This window comes from Thalia democratica, chromosome 5 (assembly GCF_965202585.1).
Source record: "Thalia democratica chromosome 5, ktThaDemo2.hap1.1, whole genome shotgun sequence".
NCBI classification, from domain to species: domain Eukaryota; kingdom Metazoa; phylum Chordata; class Thaliacea; order Salpida; family Salpidae; genus Thalia; species Thalia democratica.
This window is the reverse complement of record NC_139169.1, coordinates 42,207,949-42,224,585: the sequence shown is the minus strand read 5'-3', so window position 1 is coordinate 42,224,585 and position 16,637 is coordinate 42,207,949. Positions and strand designations below refer to the sequence as shown.

At 28.1% G+C, this 16,637-nt stretch overlaps 1 protein-coding gene across 1 annotated transcript; it reads left to right on the top strand.

Moving 5' to 3' along the window:
• Window positions 1-6,466: 6,466 nt before the first annotated feature.
• On the top strand, window positions 6,467-10,647 carry LOC145835470 (trafficking protein particle complex subunit 5-like). Its single transcript, XM_082943078.1, has 5 exons — window positions 6,467-6,657; window positions 8,332-8,448; window positions 9,386-9,517; window positions 9,892-9,966; window positions 10,157-10,647. Exons 1-5 carry the CDS (start codon window positions 6,493-6,495, stop codon window positions 10,238-10,240), a joined length of 573 nt encoding a protein of 190 aa, XP_082799204.1. The 5' UTR covers window positions 6,467-6,492; the 3' UTR covers window positions 10,241-10,647.
• Window positions 10,648-16,637: the final 5,990 nt, after the last annotated feature.

The window sequence follows — 16,637 nt, the reverse complement described above, 5'->3', positions numbered from 1 at the left end:
ATTACCTAATTTATGTATGTACATAAGAATTTAGTTCTATATATTTGCAGTATCTTATAGGTATTGTACTAAAATTTTTTTTAGTTTTTTAGTACTAAAATATGTTTCTTATTAGACACTCAATTAAACATGTATAAGAATTGTTATGATTTTATTATAAATAAAATTTAGAATAGAGAAAATACCAATCTGTATTAAGGTACTCATTTGTCTGGATTTTTCCTTACAACTTTTTTTTTTTAATTGTGTTGACCATGGGTTTTGATATTGCATGATTCAACTCAGAGAGTTGTCAAAACCGTTATTAAGACCCCTATGCCATTAGGCCTCATTTAATAGATTAAAAAGATGTTATATACAGGGTTGCCACTTTACCTGGAAACCTGGAAAAACCTTGAAAAACCTGGAATTCGACAATTTGGGCAAAAATAACTTGGAAAAACCTGGAATTTGAGAAATTTTGAAAAAAACCTGGGAAAACCTGGAATTTTTAATAGTTTTAACATTTTAGTTCTAAAATTTCAGTTTGACACAAAAAATCTATCGTATAAGTAAGATTTTTTTGTCATCATCAAAAAAATTTTTATTAAAAAACACATTTAAAGTAACTTTATAGCATCTTTTAAATGTTTTTGTACTATTTAACACATTTTCTTTTATAGAAATTAACTTAAAACAAAAAATATACCCAAAAATGTTTACTTTTAAAAACCTGGAAGAATTTTGGAAAATCTGGAAAAAGTTTGGAAAAAACAAGTGGCAACCCAGTATATATACTTGTTCTTCTTTAGTTGAAATAATTTAAACTATTTATCATTACAAAGGGTAGAGTTAAACTGTTTATTTTTTACAATGAAAAAAGTCTAGTTCAAGTAAACAGCTAAGTATTTTTATATAGTCTTTTGTACTGTTTTTTACTAACTGTATTATTTTAAGCAACTCTCAATTTTAATTCAAAAAAGCTTTATATTGCTTTAGTACTGCTGAAAGATTGTTGAAGCTGTTTTGTATAAGTCTAGTTAAGGTGAAGCTGTTTGAGCTGTAGGGTATTTAAAAAAAATCAGTCTTTGAGTTTTCTGCTCATGTCACAAAAACATCCTGTGTAAAGTTTTAGATGACTGAAAGCAGGATTTCCCAACATTTTTTCAAAAGGTTCATTTTAAGGAAATTAAAAAAGCTATGACCCCTCCAACAAGATTTCTTAAAAAACTACCATTAAAAAGAATTAAGACCTTTTTTTATGCTCTTCATAATCATTTTAAGAATATCTAGTGTAAGTTTTAAATTATGACCTCATGCCCCCCCCCCCCCTTTAGTCCCCTAAATTTTTGTAATGGCCCCCAAGGGACTTCAACATGATTTAAAGGAACTTTCATCCTGGCAAATTTTGATTTTCTGAAAACAACCCTAATGCAAACTGATTGGAACAAAAACAAATTGCTAGCATTAAAGTTTCTTTAAATCATCAAAAGTTTTACACAGGGTGTTTTTGTGATACTTACTTATTGTAAGACTTTTTTGAGCTGAATACTCAAAGGTTGCGTTTTATATAAGTACCCCAGATCAGGGATCAGCAGGATTTAAGGGGTCATGGGACACATTTCAAAACATTTTTTAATGCAAATCACAGTCTTGGTTTTTAGTTTTCTCAACAATCACTGAGATTTGTAAATAAACTTAAAATTCACTATAAATTGTTATTAAAACCTTTTTTTTTTAATTTTAAATTTCAACTCCAAAAAATCTGCCATAAGTTTTAACATTTTAATAAGCTGCATTGACTGAGTGATCTTCTGGAAAAGTTAGGATAAATAATATAAAGCTGGAAGAAAAATGATTGTGAATCTTCAAAGATTTAAAAATGTAAAATTTAAAAATGTCTGCTTAAGGATCTAAATACAGGGTCATACAAATACAAAGTACAATTTAGGATCCAAAATTTGTATTGTCACAATTTGAGTTTATATCAGACAAAAACAGTTTAAGAGATATAAAAGTTTAACTATGCATTAACAAGTTTTAATATACTTTAAAAAGTTAGTTACTTATACAGTTGAGTAAAATTATATTGTTTTATCCGTCCTTAATTCATACATAAAGTTGTTTGTTATAACTTTAGATACTTATTTTTAGTAAAAAAGAAGTATGAATAAAGACTAAAGTATAATCTTTGAAAACAATATTTCTGATAAGTTGAGTGAATAACTAATGCAGAAGCATACACGTACAAACTTACTTTCAATTATTAAGAAGAAAAAGGAATATGAGGTATAAGTAATTTGCTCCAGAGGCAAATATTGTTTTTTATGGATTAGAAAAAAACTCAGGGTGACTCATGGCAGTTTTTTCACTCAAAGAGTGGGAACCCTGTGATTATGACTCAATAATTGTTTGTTTGATTAGAAACTATGTAACCATGTTGAGACACATATTGAAATTGAAATTTAAAGTATTAAAACAATATAACATTAACTAAAGGTTTTGCGCATAAAATAAAACAATATGACTTTAAGAATGCATATTCAGCTAACTATAAAAAATTTGGTCTTTGGACTATAACTATTTTACTAATATACATAACGAGCATACAAGAGTCTACCTTTTTTACAAGTTTATCTTATCTTCTAGCTAGAGTTTTATTTTAGCTGATAGATACTTTTCACTGATTTACAAAATTCAAAGTAACTTTTATAACTTTGTTTTTAGTCTTTTCTTTTGTTCTTTTCAAGTTCTGAGTAAGTTTTTAAAGTTAGGTAATTTTTTTTAAATGAAACTATCATGTTTAAAAACTAATAATTTTTTTTGTGTAATCTTTATTATATTATATTTATATTATATCACTTTCACTCCATTTTTTAAGGTTAAAAAGTCATTAGAGTATATCTAATCTTTATAATCATAGACCTCTTCATCTAAGTTACTGAAGCACCTATGAGTATAAGTAAGGGAAGGTAGTTTTTAGAGATAAAAACAAAAATAAGTAAAAACAAAATTCAGAAAATGTTTTAGTAATTTTTCATTTTGCAAAGACTCACAAGGCCCAAAATCTAAAAATATACAGTACACTACTCAACTTATAATTTATAACTCTTTTCTTGTGTATATGCTTGTTTAAATAGTTATAGGTTTTGTGACCATATGTTTTTCCAAAAACTATTTAAAAAAATACTCTATAGCTCCTTTTTTATGGTATTTACTTTAGTCAGTTTCCATAAAAATCTTTCTTATTATTAAGTATTGGAGTTTTACTTTAGCTAAATATAAGTTCTATAATTAAGGGTGCATTGTTTCTTATAACTAGCAGGGTTGCCACACATTCAAAACACTTGAAATAACTCTGGCTAGTTTGTATTAAAAAAAACCAGGCTACTTTAAACTAAAAAGCTCAGGCTTGTTTGAAGTAAAAAAAAAACTTTGGCTTGATTGAAGTTTTGTTTGTTAAATACATTTGTCATTTAAAGTTCAGTATAAATAAAGTAAAATTATATATATATATATTTAAATATGTATATAAAATAAGGTTATTATTCAAACTTGAACACCTTCTACTGAGCCCACTGGAAGGGCTTTTAAATAATTTATTGAAATGTACGATTTTGAAAATACTGGAACATATGTTTCATAAAGACAAAAAAGATTGTCTTTAATCTTCAGTCAGTTCAAATTTAAAATAAAAAGCACTTTGGTAAACAAAGATGCAAAAGTTTACAAAAAAACAAAAACAATATGACGTAAGAATTGAACATTGTGCATTACAAAAATTCAGTTCAAAAATCAATCTACCATCTAACTTTCAAACAACTAAAATTAACAAAAACAACAGTTAAGTGACTATAAAATACTTCAAAATTTATTGTATTAAAGAGGAGCTTTTTCATATGTCGACAAGATGATATCAATTCACTCCTCTTATTTAAACAACCTTCGTTTTTTAACGCATACATAATGGCTGTTGATTCTTTTAAGCACATCCTACAAACAGGGTTATTACCATCTGCTATTGGCTGCACTCTTTTTATCACCTCCCAAGTTAATTTAAAATCAATGTTATTGCGCTACATATATATAATTAAGTTATTTAACTTGATAAATCAAATCTTTCACACTTAGCCCACCTTAAGGGCTTAAATTGAGTTATTTAAGGTGTCTAGTCTTATGAAACATATGTATCAGTGTTTTTTAACATTTTAGTTTACAATAAATTATTTAAAAGCCCTTCAAGTGGGCTCAATAGACGGTGTTTAAGTTTAAATAATGACCTTATTTTGTATATATGTATTGAGTGCATAGGCACGAAACTTGAGTCCTTTGAGTTTTACATCTTTAAATAAACCTTTTTATTTATATATATATATATATATATATGTATATACATATGAAATTAAAATAAACAAAATAAACTATTGCTTGGGACAGATGTTTCTGCGTTAATAGGCGTCTTCAGCCAAGTGTTTTATTCAATGAAAAGCAAACTTGTAAATATAGCAATGAAATTATACAAAATTAGGTGTTATGTAGTAATAGAATAATTAGTTGACTTTAGACAAAATTATTAACATAATTTTAAATAAATTGTTTTCTGTAATGTATACTGCCAGTTTGTAATTCATAAAACCAATATATATATATTTAATTTTTTGATTATATAAAAAACAATAGTTTATAAAACTGTTTTAGATAGATATATAACCTCATATACTCATCATCAGTAAGCTAAAGTTTATTTACAATGTTAAACAGAAATGTAGAATTTGAAAATTTTATAATTTTTATGACTTAGCAATAATGGAGTTTATTGTAAAGTAAGCTGAGTTTGAAAAAATGCACTGATCTTGTTAATTTAGAATTTGTGCATTATGAAAAGTTTGGAAAATGTTGTATTAGAAAAACGTTTCAAACCGTATTAGAAAAATGTTTTAAACTTTATCAGAAAATGTTTTAAACAGTTCGTGTTTGTGGCTTAATTTTACTTTGTTTTAATATTTAGTTAATTTTAATTTTGCTAAAAATGTATTTTTGGTAATGAATACATATATCTCTTCTTTGCTTTTCTTGTTTAGTGTTATGTTCCTGTCTGGTTTATCAATTTATATTTTTTCCAAATTACAAAGTTTGCAGCAGAATTTATTATTGAATTTTGATTTTGTCCAGTTTAATATTTCTTATTTAATTATGTAGTCTGTATTCTTATCTTTCAAATTCTAAATGTAGTTTGCCAGTTCTGTTGTATGTCTTTTGTTAATATTGTTGAATGATGATTTTTGATTTCTATATCTTTGTTTCAAAGTATTTCCTGTTGATCCTAAGTTCTGTTTTGTTGTTTTATTTGATGTTATAGTTGCTCTTTATATTATGTTTGAGACTAGACATTGATTGTTTAAAGAGCAAGGTTCTTTGTGGTAATTGCAAAACAATCAATGTCTATATAGAGCAACAATAACATCAAATAAAACAACAAAACAGTACTTAGGATATATGTATATATATATATATATATATATATATATATTATAGATACTTGTATTTAACAACTCTTTAGTTGCCTGCTTAAGGTTAAATGTTGTGTTTAGTTACTATTTTTTAGCTACGTGTTTTCTATGAAAAATTTGTCTTTATTGTTTATCTTTGAACTTAAGATTCCTCTGCGTTTAAACAACAATCCCCAATACTTAAAAAAGTTATTGAAAAATAGAAATAGTTGTATTCTTCCTAGAAAAAATATCTAAAAGTAAGTAACATACTTGAGTTTTAAAACAGCAAAAAGTAGAAAAAAACAGCTTTTATATAAAAAGGTATTTTAGTGAGCAAAAAAATATTTTCAACAGAATTTAAAAAAGACAAATATGGTGTCCACAACAATCAACCGTCCCAAGCAAAAGGTGCACAAGAACCACCAGAGGTTGGCGAGACTAAAGAAGCAAAGGTCCAAGGCCAACAAGGCACCAAAGGAGTACATCATACCAGATGCTGACATCATGCCCAGGTCTCACATCAGAAAGCACCTGAAAAACCCGCAGAACAATGCTGAGTTGTCAGGAAAAAAGAAGAGGAAGGTTCTGAAGAAGCTGAGAAGACATCAGGCAAGTTCGAGCAAAATGGAAACTGAGGCAGAAGAAAAATCAGTGAGTAAGATAAAGGTTGAAGAAAAATCTGGGGATGTTGAAATGGCAGAAACAGAGTAGAACAAAAAGATTTATAAAAATCTAGGACAATTATTTAATTATTAAATTGTAAGATAATTTTCAATATTAAAAAAAGTAAACAATTTATTTAATGTAAAATTTTAGTAAATAATGTTTATATCTGTGCTTGTAAAAGTGTAAAAATTAGCTTTAAAAAAAATCTTAAAAGATAATTGTAAACAGCATTTACATGATTTGAAACTTTACATATTGTTGTCTATGAATTAAAAAAGTTCTAATTAAAAGTTAGATTGATTTTTGAATTTACTTTTTATAAAAGGATAAGTTAGTAATAAAATATACTTAAAAAATGGATTTAAACAACAGCAACAATTCTAAGAGGCCTAAAACATCCATACTGGATTGTCCTCTTTCAAAAGGAAAGCAAGAAATTTCATTAAATGCATTTTCACTTCTGTTTAGTGAAATTATTCAGTACTCTCAAAACAAGGTGGCAAACGTCAATGAATTACAGGTAATAATACAAAGTTCTATTTGAAAAATAAGTAAATTCTATGTTTAATTAATTTGTTAAAACTTCTTTTAGTTTATTTAGTTTAGTATTTTTCTAGTCTATGTCATGAGTACTAACGTAAAAGAATAGCCTCAACATGGTATATTAAAGTAACAATGATGTTTATTTTATTTTAACATTTATTTTTCATATTAAAAAAATAATTGATGACAACAAAAAGAGAATGAACTGTCTGTTATATATTTATCATGAAATTCTAAACACAATAAATGTACATTTTTAGTCTCTTTAGCTTAATTGAATCAGTACACTTTTAAACTTTTTAAAACTTGTTACTCATGATAAAGTACTTCAATGTACGCTTAAGTACATGCAAGTTATAGTTTATCAGGGTTGCCACTCGGTCAGGAAAAGTCAGGAAATCAGGAAAAGTCAAGAAAAACTTGAAAAAATGACAAAAGTCAGGAAAAGTCAGGAAAAAATGGGGGGTTTTGAAAAAAAAGTCAAAGAAGTCAGGAAATTTGATAAAATTAAAAAAAAGTCAGATTTTGTCAGTTTAAATTTACAAAATTCCTTTTTTTCCAAAGCCTTTAAATTGTTAAAATTAATTAAAAGTCCTTTAAAGTCAGAAAAGTTTTCTAAAATTTTCCTAGAAGTTTACAAATATATTTAATTTTATTTCCAATGTCTTCATCTGGTATAAATTAGTAAAATATCCTTTATAAAACTGCAAAAATTTTCTATTAATATATTGAACAAGTACCCTACTTGAACAAGCAGATTTTGTAAGCTTTTTAGTATTGATGATCTGTAGCAAGGACACTTCCATAGTGAAACTGTGATATTTACACAAAAGTTTATCTAGCATAATTTTAGAATCAAAGTGTTTTTTGTTTAAGTAAACATATGAGTTCTTTATAACTAAGCTGTTAGTTTAGTATTTTATGTAACAAGTTAATGTGTATACTTAACCTCTTTATAATTTTTTCAAGTAATTATAAGGTAATAATACAAGTATTTTGCTGATATAGCTGTTTATTACAAACATCAATCATACTCAGATGGTTTAAGTGATGTACTGGAAGTTTGATGATATAATTCAGCAAAAAACTGTTGTTTTTAACCTGTATTAAAATTAGATTGAAAGCTTTATATAGTTTTTTCAGGAAATTTTTCTCAGCTTGATCAGTGGTAACCATGAGTTTATAATTACATTATTAAACAAAACAAATACATTAATTTTAACTCATAGTTTTAATGTGTCTAGGATTTATTAAAGTCTATGTGAAATGTTAAAAACAACTATTTCAAAAGACTAAGGTTATAGGAGGGCCAACCTTAGTTTCTATAAGTTAATTATATTTTGTAAAGGTTAATGTCATCACTCAAAAACTTTTACTGCTGAAAAAAAAAGAACCTTTTAGATATTAGGGATCAAAATGATTAGTTCAATAAGTTCATCATGGAAGGGACAAGCAGGAAAGACAAAAAAAGAATCACCTGTTTTATCTATGTATATTTTTTAGCATATTTTGTTTGCTTTTTGTTTTGTAAGCATAAATGTACAAGTTAGAATAGTAGTTAGTTTTAAAATTTTTGTACACAAGTTACTTAGTTATTTATTTCAATAGATCTAAGTTTTGTATGACTAAATCCTTACTATTTGTTTTTCAGAACAAACTATCAAATCTAGGTTACTCTGTTGGTTCAAGACTTGTCGATGTACTGGTGTTGAGAGAGAAGGGGTTTAAAAGAGAAACTAAAGTTTTGCATATACTCATGTTTGTAAAAGTAAGTTAAAGTTTCTAAAGTTTAATATTATTCAAAACTGGTTTTACAACATTATTTATAATGATTTTTTATTGTAAAACTTAACTAGTTATTTAGAATATTAAATCTTATCAGGCTTTTGTTCCTTAGGTTCGTTATTTTTTTTAGAAACTTTAGGCCGGCACAAGACTAGAATGTTTTAACTCTATTTATGTTCAGTAACCCAATTTTAAATTATTTTTTTATTTTTAATTTTTTAGATAAATTGTATTCTTTAAGTTATATCGCTTTGTTTTCAAATAATAAATTCAAACTTATAGTACGTTTATATTTTAGACATATTAAATTATGTATTAAGACTGAATTTTATGTAATCTTTTTATACACTTTTAAAACATAGTTATTTTTGCTGTAAAAGGTTGTTGTTATTGGAACATTTTACTGTTTGTCTTTTAATAGTATAAAAGTATTTCTTGATTTTGACTTTTTGAATAGCATAAAAAACGTCTATTTATATACTAATTAACTAATTAAATAATCTTAATTTTAAGAGTTTAGTTGTTTTATTAGATAAAAATAGAGAAAACATGAAATTAAATCATGAAAAAATTAATTTTCCTTGAAAATTATTTCAAAGTAAACTTATCAATATAGTTTATAATATTTTAAATACTTTTATATAAAGACAGGTGAAATAAAGTTTTGCTACTAAAGATCTTTTACGCTTTAACTTTTTAGAAATTTTATAACTATATAATAATATAAAACAATTAAAAATTCAAAATTAAAGTTTAGTGCATACATATCACACAGGAAACCCAAAGTGCTGATCAAAGTTGATTTACAAAAACTAATGTAGTGATTCTTTTAAAAACTGCTCTAAAGTGTATAAGTACATGTTATAAGTATATATTCGTTTCTATTGCTTGTTTATCACTAAAATTAATTCAAATCAAAGGTGAATCTTTGGAAGGCGTTGTTTGGAAAAGAAGCAGACAAATTAGAACAGGCAAATGATGATGATGGAACATACTACATTATTGAAAAAGATCCCATAATAACTTCATTTATCAGCATTCCCAAAGATAAGGTCAGCTTACTAGTATAATGCCTTTTATGAACATTATCAAAATACTTAAGAATAAGCAGAATCTTAATTTTATAAAGCACCAATAGTTAAATCTCTGGCTTTGTAAAACTTGATGTTTATAAACCAATTAATTTAAAGCTGATTATATTTTAATTGAAGTCACTAAGTTTTCTTTTCCCGAAGTTCCTTAAAAGCGTTGTTTCAGCTTTCTTAGATTGTACACATATATATAGCTATGTTTTAAACTTAAACGAGCCAGGTTTAGTTTTTAATAATATCTTTAAATATTAGTTTATTTATTCTTTTAGTTAATAAATTTAACAATAAAGGAGGTTGTAAAATATTTATTTAGTTTTTAAATGTACTATTCACAGGGATCACTAAATTTGATGTCATTTGCCGGAGGGATAGTTGAAGCTTTTCTCAACATGTCAAATTTTCCTGCAAAGGTCGGTTTAACATGTGTTACACAGTGAATTTATAAAAAATATTGTTGTGTTAGTTACAGTTTATGCAAGCTTGATACTAAAAGCAGCTACGTTTTTATTATTTACGTATGTACCAATTTTGTATTAGACTACTAGTTTTTTTTTTTTAATTAATAATAATTTATCGTTGATTATTGTATACAAACAACAGTGCACAGTAGCTTGGTACAAGGGAACAACATTGATAATCAAATTTGACGAGTCTGTTATTAAAAGGGACAAAGCTGTTCGTTGATTTTTTTATTTTTATTTCCATCTGCAATATGTTTAAACTTTATTTGATTGCTTTAAACTATTTTAGCAACAAGCATTTTTATAGTATTATTTGTGCAAAATTTTCATAGAGTTCATATTTTATCTTAAAAAATATAAATTTAATGTTTTTCTTATATAATAAGAATAAAATTAAGATTATTTTTGTAGTTAAAAGTATAAACATTAAGCTATGAGCTATATTAAATTTATTCTTCTAATTGTGTCACTTAAACAGTGTTTGTATTATTTACTTGTGTATATCAAAACATACTCTTAAATTTTGTATAATCTTTTTATTTTATCTAAAAGTTTATATAAATAATAGTCTTAAAATTTTTAAATTGTTATAAAAAAAAGTTAAAATGTTATTTTTTGTAAATAAACTTACTTAATTTTCGTTTAAATTAGTATCTTAAGTAATTTATAAAAACACAAGTTTTGTTGAGTTATTTTGAGTTAGTTTAAAACATTTCAATAATTAACAAATTACTTCTTATTCCATGGAAGGGGTCGGCAGAATATTATAAGTCGCAGGCCAGTTTTTCTAGAAAAAATTACTCGTTGGCCACACTGTATAAAAATACTCTTCCGCTGGCCGCAGTTTAAAAAAAAATGTAGTAATCAGTGTAAAAATGGTATTTTAGACTTAAATTAGATAAAATAAGAAATAAAAAGTACTGATGAGAATTATTTATTAATTTAAGTGCCTTGTTGTAAGTTTTAAATAATGTTTTTTAAAGTATGTTAATACCTGAAAAGTAACTCGCGTGCCGCAGTTTACCGACCCCTATTCTATGGGGAGCGGGTCAGAATGACACAGCGACAAAATGACACGGTCGTCAAATAGACACGGTGCGTTACTTTGGCACAGCGACAAAATGACACGGTGCGTCACCTTGGCACAGTGCGTCAGTTTGGCACGGAGGGTCACTTTGGCACGGCGACAAAATGACACGGTGCGTCACTTTGGCCCAGAGGGTCACTTTGGCACAGCGACAAAATGACACGGTGCGTCACTTTGGCACAGCGACAAAATGACACGGTGCGTCACTTTGGCACAGAGGGTCACTTTGGCACAGCGACAAAACGACACGGTGCGTCACTTTGGCACGGAGGGTCACTTTGGCACAGCGACAAAATGACACGGTGCGTCACTTTGGCGCAGCGACAAAATGACACGGTGGTTAATAAGGGAGGGAACGATTTGTTGTGAAACTTCAATCTTTATTGGTATGGACAACGATCTTATTTTTCTAGGAAACTTTTCGGTTTCCTGTCTTCTAACCGGTTTTGTAGAATCAGCAACAATCACATTGATTAACTTTAAAAACAAAGACCGCAGGAATTTTTGATCGTGACTTCATAAAATAAAGTGAAACACGTAATGTTTATACCTTCTATTCTCATCGTCGTACTTATAAAAAACATGCTCGTTTTTAAGCAATAGCAAGGTGTTAGGTGTGCTTAAAAGCTGTGCTTAATAAACAACAACTAGTTGTTTATACCAAACAACGTTCACAAAGATACAAAAGCAGCAATTTTTTTAACAAAATACGACTGCCAAAATTAACGAAAATTTATTTTTGATTACTTTCGAATGGAAAATCTTAAACACAGTTTAGTACTAGAACTTGAAACGAGTATTAAAAATTAGAAAATGACTTGCCATTTTACGACTAAAAAGGTAAAAACTCATATAAACATATTTTTTAAACTTCAGCAACATTCTGATTTAAAAAATACAATCTTCATTTTAGATCAATCATTCAGTACATCAAAACAATAAACTAGTAGATGTAAATACAGAGGAAAATTTGTTTTATAAACTAAAACTCAGACGTTATCGAAAGCAACTTTTCTGCTGTTGTAATTCTAAATTCTAATGCGGTTCTTATTTTACGTTTTTATGCTTAAAAAAATTAATACTTGCGCTATTATGGCTACTTAATAGGTTGCAAGATTAAAAATAGAAAATTAAATATTATTTCCATAACAGAGTTAAGACAAAACCGAGTTTTTCAAAACTTTGTAATAAAACTCAAGAATATAAAGTAGAAGAAATGTTTTACACGCAAATTAAAATCTGCTTTTACTGTATCATTATGAAATTTATTTACTGATTTTGTATTAAATATAATTGCAATTAAATCCTTATATGCAATAAAATACTATAATATATGTCATACTCTAAGTTTAATTTTTTATATTTTAGACTAGAAAGTTTTGTAAAAATAAAAAAGACTTAAAGTATTAACTTTAATAGAATGGCTGCAGCTTTAATTAGAAGGCTGCAGCAGCAATGTTGTATGTATAACCTCTTCTAGTGATTTTTTTTTAAAGTGATAAATATATAAATGCGCATGAATGGTTGCATCAGACTCTTAATTTTCTCCCATCTTTTCATTATACTATTTTTAACTTTTTCTTAAATTTAGGCTCCAGGTCCGTTTATTTTAATTATTTGCTTTCAGACAAGTTTATTATATATTTTCAATACAGAGTTTTAAGTAAACAACCTAACTTAATAACTTTTGTTAAATATAAATATATATACATATTTAATATAAATGGCTAGTTACTACAAAAGCAGCTTAACTCTGTATTTTTAAAAACTACAGTTAAAACACGCATGACTTATTCTTACTACGAAATAACTCTGTATTAATTTAAATCTTAGTTATTTTTTTAAACAATTCCTGATAATAATTAATTAAACTTAACAACAAAAAATACTAAATTTTATTCGTTACATAAATATGAAAAGTCGTGAAACGTAAAAAACAAACTTAAGAAATTTATGTTTTTATACTATGACTTAAATTTTAAAGCAATGTAACATATATAGTTTCAAATGTATCAAGCTACTATAGTTTGGAAAAAGTATAATAAATCTTTTGTTTAACTAATTACTATCAAAATTTTACAAATAAAAGTTATATTACTGAAGAAGTTTAGTTTTGCATATAAGTTTGTTAATCCATGCTATCGTGACGCACCGTGTCATTTAGTCGCTGTGTCAAAGTGACGTATCGTGTCATTTTGACGCTGTGCCAAAGTGACGGACCGTGTCATTTTGTCGCTGAGCCAAAGTGACCCTCCGTGCCAAAGTGACGCACCGTGTCGTTTTGTCGCTGTGCCAAAGTGACGCACCGTGCCTAAGTGACGCACCGTGCCATTTTGTCGCTGTGCCAAAATGACGCACCGTGCCTAAGTGACGCACCATGTCATTTTGTCGCTGTGCCAAAGTGACCCTCCGTGCCAAAGTGACGCACCGTGTCGCTGTGCCAAAGTGACCCTCTGTGCCAAAGTGACGCACCGTGTCATTTTGTCGCTGTGCCAAAGTGACGCACCATGTCATTTAGTCACCGTGCCAAAGTGACACACCGTGCCAAGGTGACGCACCGTGTCATTTTGTCGCTGTGCCAAAGTGACGCACCGTGCCAGAGTGACGCACCGTGTCATTTTGTCGCTGTGCCAAAGTGACGCACCGTGTCATTTTGTCGCCGTGCCAAAGTGACCCTCCGTGTCGAAGTGACGCACCGTGCCAAAGTGACGCACCGTGTCATTTTGTCGCTGTGTCATTCTGACACCCACCCTATTCTATGGTGCAAACATAAAAAAAGAATTGTTAGCTTTATTTTAAATAAAATATTATATAAGTACAGTATTACAACTAATTATTTGGTATTATATTTTTGATTAAACTTAAATTTTAAACGAAGTGTTTTTCGTAAAAAACAATTTCAATTAAGTGTATAATGTGAAAAATGTATACCTTTAATTTATATTTGATGAAAAAAACAGTGGAGAAGACATTAAGTAAATACTAGTTTATGTTTTTAAAGGCTTCAAGTTGTTTTAAGTAAATAATTCTTAAAACTTATTGCGTTTTGATGTTTCGTGAATATCATATCATAGTATGAATATGTTTCAGTCACTTAAAATTTATTTTAGTTGCTAAAAGAATAAGCATAGGAAAAAGAAAATGAGTTTTTAATAACATAAACTTGAATAAAAAACCTTGTAAACTAAGACAAAAAGACAGTTATTGCTATACATGTAAACTACAAAGTTGTAGGCATATATTTGATAGATAAATACAAGATTTTTAACATTAATTAATTTCAGTATTCTACATAACTATTTGAAAAAAATTCAAAACTAAAAAAACAGCTTATTTTAAGAAAATTTTAATCACCAACTCCATTATTTAATTAGAAATTAGCACCAATCGCTAAAATATGTGACCAAAATAAAAGTTTATAAATTATTTGTTTAGATAACAAAAATCATTGTTTAAATCAAAGTCAGTTTAAAATATATAATTCTTAACTTTCCCCTTAAGAATAGTGCTCCAAAAAATAAAGACTTGTGATAAGTGAAGCTAAATGTACATACGTAAAAAATAAGTGTTATATAAAGACATTTTTACTTTAATCTCAAAACTTATTGTGTTTGAATTACAGCGAGTCCCAGTTTTTTAAAGAGTAAAATAAATCTGTTTGAAAACTATAATTTTTGAAGCACTTATAATAAAAAAAAAAAGTTTAACTATAACTGTTTTAATAAGAAGTAAAATGAATCAAGTAGAGTAGGTCAAGAATAGTTTTCTTTTTTAATTTTACTTATATTTTGAATGAAAAATAAGATAAATGAACTTATCAGCATTGATTAGCATGATAAAGACGAAAATAAACTAGGAGATAAATTATTTGAAATTTAACAAAATGTATTATGAACTTGAGCTAAAAGCTGCTTTGTTAATTAAAACAAAAAACAAGTTCGTTCTCTTTTAAATCAGACATTTTAAAATAACTATACTATAACAGTAGTCTAAATTTAGTTGTCAAGTTTAAGTAATTTAAATCGATAAAATAGATTTTAAAGTCTTACATAAGTTAACTAAAAACTAAAAAATAGAAAGAAAAATTGTGGTTAAATTCATCCTGATAAGTTTTATGTACAGGTTAGTTTGAATTATGAAGCTAAAAAGTATACGTGAAACTTATTTTTAGAATCCTGGAGAATATTTTTGTATGTTTAGATAAAAACAGTTAGCCATTTAATTACTTTACAGTTTAGTTTCATTAGTATTGTAAGAGAAATAACTGGACTCAGATTTGAAGCTAGCCTCCGGATCTAATCTTCTTCTTATATTTCTACACATTTCTTTTATTCCCCACGATGAATGATGTTTCTCCTTTTCACGTTTTTCATCACTTTTTGCCATTTCTTGCATAGCCGTCTGTTTCATAATTATAAAGAATATTTTTTGAAACAAAAGAAGATCTAGGTACTAAGCTAAATGTTTAACTAATTTTTGACTTACTTAAGTTCTTACTAATACTTGACTTGCTTATTTGTAGAAAATTCAAAAAACAGCTTTTGGATTGTTCAAAAAATTACCTTTACAAAGTTTTTAATGTTTATTGAACGATAAAAAAAGTGCTCAAAAAGTTTGGTTTAAGGACCTGGTTTACAAAGGAACCTTTTGGTTATCGAGTCATACATCACACACTTATAAAGTTTCTTACGAGCTATTAGATTAATTTTTTTATCATTTAAATAATTAAATCTTTAGTAATAAAACAATAATGAGGACTGTATAAGACAGTTTAATAAAGCTAAATGAAATATTTTGTTATAAAAGTTTAAATGTTATTTCTACACATAGAATACCTGCAATATTTTAGGAGATATATAAGGTAAGTCCCGACCATTATTTGTGTCCTTGTCCACACAATGACACATCATTAACGTATCCATGGTTACTGACTGGACACTGAGAACCGTTTTTGCTACGGACCACGTCACTATGGTCAAAATAACCAACGGAAGGGCTTGATGCTCGTTGTCGTACCAACGAGTGCCCCAGACCATCAGCAGAAGAACCAAGGTGGTCATGACAACGGAAACCCGCGCCAACGTGATGTAACAGTTCATGGCGCGGTTGGTTTTAGCGGCATGCGGTGCGTGAGTGATTGTCAAGTCGCTGGTTCTCTTGCACGCAGTGAAGTAGTCGTCGTCGAAAATAACAACCGAGATGTAAGCTTTCCGATTGTACATCTGGATCACCTGTTTCCACGACAGCGCCCTGTTGTTGTCACAACGGAGGCTCAACGATTCGCAGAGACGGAAGACCATGCGTAAGGGCATCGAAAGACGAACAAAACAGCTGCCGACGGCGATCTGTCCCAGGTTTTTGGCGATGATCTTGTAAAGTTGGTTTCTAACAGGCAAGTACGTCCACTTGAGACTGCTACGACGCTTGTGGAAAAACCAATTGCAAACGCAGCCAGCAATCATGTGAACTTCGACGGCGTGAAAAACTTCAGACAGCCATAAAATAGAAACGAAAAGCAACGCTCTGAAAAAGT

Bases quoted from the DNA above. Each gene is read 5' to 3' on its own strand.
- LOC145835470 (XM_082943078.1), top strand. From the start codon at position 6,493: ATGGATTTAAACAACAGCAACAATTCTAAGAGGCCTAAAACATCCATA. The intron at 8,449-9,385 runs GTAAGTTAAAGT...TTCAAATCAAAG, and splicing joins ATATACTCATGTTTGTAAAA to GTGAATCTTTGGAAGGCGTT. The intron at 9,967-10,156 runs GTCGGTTTAACA...TACAAACAACAG, and splicing joins TGTCAAATTTTCCTGCAAAG to TGCACAGTAGCTTGGTACAA.